Here is a 6,000-nt window from a genome sequence, read left to right on the forward strand (position 1 = left end):
TCATAGGGGAAATTTCATATTTGTGTTTTAAAATATTTGAAAAGTACAGAATAGTCTCCATAATTGCTCATATAAAAGGTGAGAAGAATGTCAAAGCTGGCAAATATTTGTAACTTGACTCAGTTAAATGGCAGATTTGCTCAGGTGTTCCCAACTCAGTATGCACCCTGCCAATTTAGATCCTGAAGTGATGCCCGAATAAATGTATCTGAAGCCAAACATACACAGAAATACTGTGCTTGGTCTTTAGCTGGTGTCAATCATAATAGTGCCATTCAGATACAAGGGGCTATGCCACATTTTACCAACACAGGCTGGTGGCGCACTGAAATGGTTTTGCAGCAAAGAGAGAATAGGAAAGAATATTACTTCCCAAACGTATTCCATACTTTCGATACCTCCCAGTTCTCTTGTGAATAGTTCTCACTTTACTTTGATGACTGCATGCATGCATGAGTCAAACTTGTAAGTCTGTTTGCCAGTTAAATACTGCTGACAGCTCACATAGCACGTTTGTACTTTTAGGGTTATCTTACCTATAAACCCTCTAATGCTACAGCTTGAACATTTTATGTAAGTTTTCCATTTCTGCATGAAATCATCAATACTGTCTACAAAAGCTGAAATTTACCTACTTTCAGGTAAATCCTGAATCCATTCTTGGAAAAGAGGGTTTCTATAACTTTGAAAATTTAAGAAGCATGCTAAAATAATAGTACACTTTTTTCCTTTCTCCCCTAAAATCTCCCTGTAGAACACAATCAGTATTAGGGATGTACAGATTAGGTCTAATTTTGGTTTTGCCTTACATGTCGAGCTGTTAAAGGATAGTAAATGACCTGGTAAATAATGACAGTGCACCTTGCAAAGACAGCACAGCAGAAAGAATGATTATCCTTAACATACACTTGAAAACTAATTGGGATGCGAAGAACTGTATGTGCTGCAGTGTAAATTTAGTGTTCCATGTTGTTACAGCAATTACTTAAATGAGAATTTAGTGACATATGACACTTCACAAAACATTTTGAAGAAGCAATTCTGATAGATTGAAGCACACCACACCTTTTTTGTTAAGCTAAATTAGAACTCGGTTATAAAATATCTCCCTAAATTAACTAATTTACGGTAGAGCTACTTTGATAATATTTTAACCACGGTGGCATAGTGCAGTATTACAAACTTTGCCACAATTGCACAGCTGTATCAGGCAAAGGTTTTCAGTTTGGCCACACACCTTACACCATGCAGTCTGTGGGTTCAATCGCTGCTTTTCTCAGGTCAGTGGCAAAATTCCCACCAACTTCACTGCATCCAGGATTTTGGTCTATGTGCCTAGTTACTGCATAACATCCACAAGTAACAGGGATATAACTTAGAGAGATCCCACCAACTCTTTTTTTCATCTGTTATTCCCCACTACCAGCATTATACTCAGAATTCATAGGATAAATATTTACAACAATTGTTAAACAGCCACTTCTATTCTCTCACTGGATGACACTTCCTTTTCTGCACAATCATTTATTTTGGAGGTTTTCCGACATCCACTGACAAAACCTTTGCTCAGGCTTTTAGTCTGTTTTCTCTTTGCCTTGTGAAAGATGTACAAACAAGCAAAATAGAAGAGGAGGTGTGGCTGCAAAAGCACTCTAGCTCAGAAATACCCAGGTGACAGTCGGTTGGAGAAGTGACTTCTAGCTTTCCCTCATTTCAGAAGAGCACTAAGGATTATTACTTTCATAGCAAGCACCTTTTTCAGAACACCGTCACCTAAAACGCCAGGCTCCCCATCATCCCAACCTCTTTGTCATCAAGATTGCTGCATGCACTACAGCGCTCTTCATACTCGTAAGGAGTGCAAATTACTCCTTCAGCCAAATTATTTTCCCTGGAAAAGGCAGAAAGTTACTTTGGAAACTAACATACCCAACAACAAACAAGCACAGATTAAAGCAGAACTCAAACACAACTTAAACTGTTACTTTATCCTTGAGGTGTTAGGTGGGAGACTTCTGCAAACCCACTTACCCAAACAGTTCCCCTGTTTGTTCCCTAGAGTGTTCCAACAGGGAACACTCTGTCAGAACAAATTCTAGTGAGATTTCCAGACATTGCGACCGGATCCACAAGCAGTTGGGTTTGCTCATCAAAGCACACCACAGTGACAGCCAAGTGGTACAGTAAGGAAACCGTACATGACAGGTTTAGCTCTGGGTAACCGCATTCGCCAATCGGCACAAAAGGAACAGGTCACGAACCTCAACACTTGTTTTCAACAGTTCACGCAATACGGTTCCCTTCTATGTTTTCAAAGTCAGGATATGATTTTGAAAGAACTGTTTGTGTGCAGCGTAGCCTTGGAAGAGAGCATCTGTCTCCCCGAACAAGTAAAGGAGGGGACAAGAGCACACAGGGCAGTGTTTTTAACGGTGTTTCCCAGGCGTTCAGACCAGACAGATGCAAGCCAAAAAAGATTTCGAGGACTCTTCCCAGATTCACTGGCGTTTGCCAGGTTGCAAATGCTTTCTGCAACAATCAAAGAAGCCGCTATCAAAGCAAATGCCAAAATGCACGCGAAGCCTTTTCCTCCCCCCTAGCCCCGGTAGGTGGTAAATAAAAGGCATGAGGCGCAGCTCGGCGGAATTTGGAGGCAGGGAGCTCCCCTCCCTTCGCACTCGCTGTATGGGAAAGGAAACGAGGATCCCCCCGCCCCAACGGAGCCGAGCAGCTAAGACAAGTCACAAGCAAGTTGGCCTCGGCGGTGCCCCGCTCGGACCTCGGTGCTCCCCGTCCCACCTCGCTGTGCACCCCGCCAAGCCCCGGCACGGCCGCCCCCTTACCGTGCCGCGGCTGGGGCTTGCCGCCCGGCGGCTTCTCTTTCCTGCCTCCCGCCGCGCTCCGCATCCGCCAGCACGCCGCCCCCCTGCCCAGCGAGCCGGCCATGCCGCGGCGGACCCGGCCCGGCCCCGCGCCCAGCCGAGACCGGCGGTGGAGCGCGGGACCCGCTGCCCGGTGGCGGCGGCGGGCGGGAGCGGCGCGGTCCCGGCGGGCCCGCCTCCGCCCGGCCCGGTGTCAATCAGCGCGGGCGGGCAGCGCGGAGCCCCGGGCAGCGCCGCCCCGCGCCCCCCGCGGCCGTGGACGGGGCACCGGGGGATGGCGCTTGGGCCCCTGCCCGGTCCGGTCCGGTCCGTGCGCCGCCGCCTGCCGGGGAGGGGTAGAGCGGCGGCGACAGCCCCCTGTTCATACCGTGGAGAGGGAGAACATCAGCAGCGGCGGTGGTGGGCTCCCGGGACCAGAAGGCTTGCACACTTGGGAGATGACAGTCCTCGGTATAAGCCTCCTCCTGCCCGCCGGCAAGTCCTCCCACAGCACCTTCCCTGAAAAACATGTGTACGTTACCTCCTGCCATCAAAATCATTGGTTCTGCACACTCCTGACTCCAAAACGATGAGTAACTCAACCTGAGATTCCCACTTCCCACAAGCCCATGTGTGGTGAGATAGCAGCCTCCCGCCCTCACCTCCGCCGAGCCCCCTCTTCCTCACTAGAGTCCCGGGGACTCCCCCACCATTGTCTTCCACCCCTTGCTTTGGCATGGGGCTTCCAAAATTTCTGTAAAAACGTCGTTGCAATCTAAGAAGCATCATTTTCTCTGAAATTTGTTGTCCTCCTAAAATTAGGTTTGGTGATTAAAAAGTTACAGGCACAGAAAGAGGGAATATTGGCAATTTTCAGGCAAGAAAAAATAGTTTGAAGTGCAGTTGAATTCCCAAGGATTTGGCAAAGCGGTATGTTTCCTAAGGACAAATAATGCACATAACTTTTGTTTGTAATCTTGGTGATAAATTCACCTGTATCTCAAATCACAGCCGTCACTGCAACAGCCCTGAAAAGGGATTCCACAGTTGATTTTTCATTTTTCATCCACGTATGTATCTATATGTATCAGCACTTCCATGAGGCATATCCTTCTTTTTATCTGGACACTTCGAAATACAGGGAACATGTATGCAGCATTTGCACTGAGTAAAAGAAGAAGGGGGTTGGAAAAAGGGAAAATAAAACCTCCTTCCTATGCCACTATATTCCGTCCCTGTTTCCTTGACTTCCAGAAGCTTGGGGAGAAAGATAATCAGGATTCATTGTTATCATAACTTTATAACTTACTCTCTGGAAACTGACTCAGAACCAAGTTGTCTTTTTTCTTCTTTTTTTCTATTTTTTTTTTTTTTTTTTTTTTTTTTTTTTTTGGGAGTGACAGAGACTCTCTTTGGCTTTGAAACTCAAACAGCCAAGGTGGGAAGAAGACATTGCTTATGATGCAACAGCACTGTTGTCCTCCAGTTAAAAGTTATCCACCCTTTTTTCAGCGCTGATCTCCTCCAACAGGCTCTGCTAATCCGCTCTCCACCCTAAACCCGGAATCCCCCCAAGCCGTTCTGCCTCACCTGTGAATTCTGGCTTGCAGAAGTGAGTTGGTCTGATTTTATTGTCCACTGAAGCTGTTGGTGTTTGAGCATGCTTTATCAGGGATGGTTTTCATTAGCACTGAGAATGATTCATGTGAACAGGGATTACTGCCCTTGACCTGACATGTACAGATACACCCCGTGGTGATGAATGTAATAGAATAAACAGTTAGATATGGCTGCTTATTCCCTCTTGTAGTGTTGCTCTTGCCCAACTCTATTGCACTGCAATACAAATAATGACTCATTTGCTTACCCACATAATATCACATTTAGAAAACTGCTATTCATCTTCACTTGAAGAATCTCAAATAAACACACAAATGGCTGATTTAAATCACATATTTCTTTCTTTCACTTCATCCTGCTTCTGTTGTCATTGATAAAGACTACACAAGTGGGTTTGTGGTGTATCATGTCACTGCTGTTCTGCATGGGGATATTTTTCATAGCAAATAATCTTTTGGTAAATGTACTTTTATAATAGTATTTACACAGGGGAGGAGGAAGAAAAGAAAACAAAAGAAAATACATCTGGAGATATCTCTCCTTTTGCAAAGACTATGAAGCTCCTACAGCAATTAGTTGGAATGCAAATTAAGAACAGGGTATAAAAAGTTTTGTACAGAGCAATATTTTTAAATTATATAGAAGTGTAACATATAAAACGAGGAATTACTGAGGAGAAGGAAAAGTCTGTAATAGTAGTATGTAGAATTAATATTCCAGAACGGGTTTAATAAATAGGAAAAAAGCAAAAAAGACTTATACCAACCTTACAGTCTTAAATTTGTCTTTACGCAAAGAGGTATTTCTGCAGGAACTTCCACAGCTGAAAAAACATATTTGCAACCCCTTCTTGAAAAAAAGATTTTTCCATTTAATAATTTTTTTTTTAAGCAGTGAAAAACATAAGAGTCTTCTTAGATATCATTACAGTGAGTAGTACCTGTGATTTAACAGACCATCACACTTATTCATGACACGCCAACGGAAGGTGTTACAGAGAATATGAGCAGCCTCTGTTGAAAAGAAAAGATACAGATATCATAAAACGATGGTACTGAAATGTTATGTGATACCTCTATGTATCATACTGTTATTCCCTTAGGGTAGCATCATAAGTTGCAGGCTAATTTTTGTTTATTCTTGTTTATGTTTCCTGCTCATCTAATGTTAAAGATGTACAACTGTTTTCGTTAATTAACCTGGGGCTGTTTTTCCACTGTCAAAGGAGTATTTGGATGTCATATCTCTCTGTTTAACATGTTCTTTGCATAGACACATTAAACAGGCTGGTGATTTGAATACGTGTTCTAAATTTTGCTTATAATGAACTGACTTGTTCAGACCTTGACAAATAGGAGCATTGCCATACTTGCTTTTTTGGTTAGGCATCTGTTGTTTTACTTAAGAATAATATGGAAGAATTTTGAGTAGTAACATTTCTCAGTGCTGAAATTATTACACTTGCTTCTTTTGGAAAGGGGAATACACAGTACCTTCTGCCTTGTCGGTCTATCTGAGG

General features: G+C 43.7%; 1 protein-coding gene across 1 annotated transcript in view; it reads right to left on the reverse strand.

Moving 5' to 3' along the window:
• ZNF385D (zinc finger protein 385D) overlaps nt 1-3,033 on the reverse strand; it is a 411,668-nt gene extending 408,635 nt beyond the window's left edge. The window contains exon 1 of the mRNA XM_030499873.1: nt 2,844-3,033. Coding sequence (XP_030355733.1) covers nt 2,844-2,946 — 103 coding nt within the window. The 5' untranslated portion in view covers nt 2,947-3,033. The remainder of the gene's footprint in view (nt 1-2,843) is intronic.
• Nucleotides 3,034-6,000: the final 2,967 nt, after the last annotated feature.

This window comes from Strigops habroptila, chromosome 1, assembly GCF_004027225.2.
Source record: "Strigops habroptila isolate Jane chromosome 1, bStrHab1.2.pri, whole genome shotgun sequence".
NCBI lineage: Eukaryota > Metazoa > Chordata > Aves > Psittaciformes > Psittacidae > Strigops > Strigops habroptila.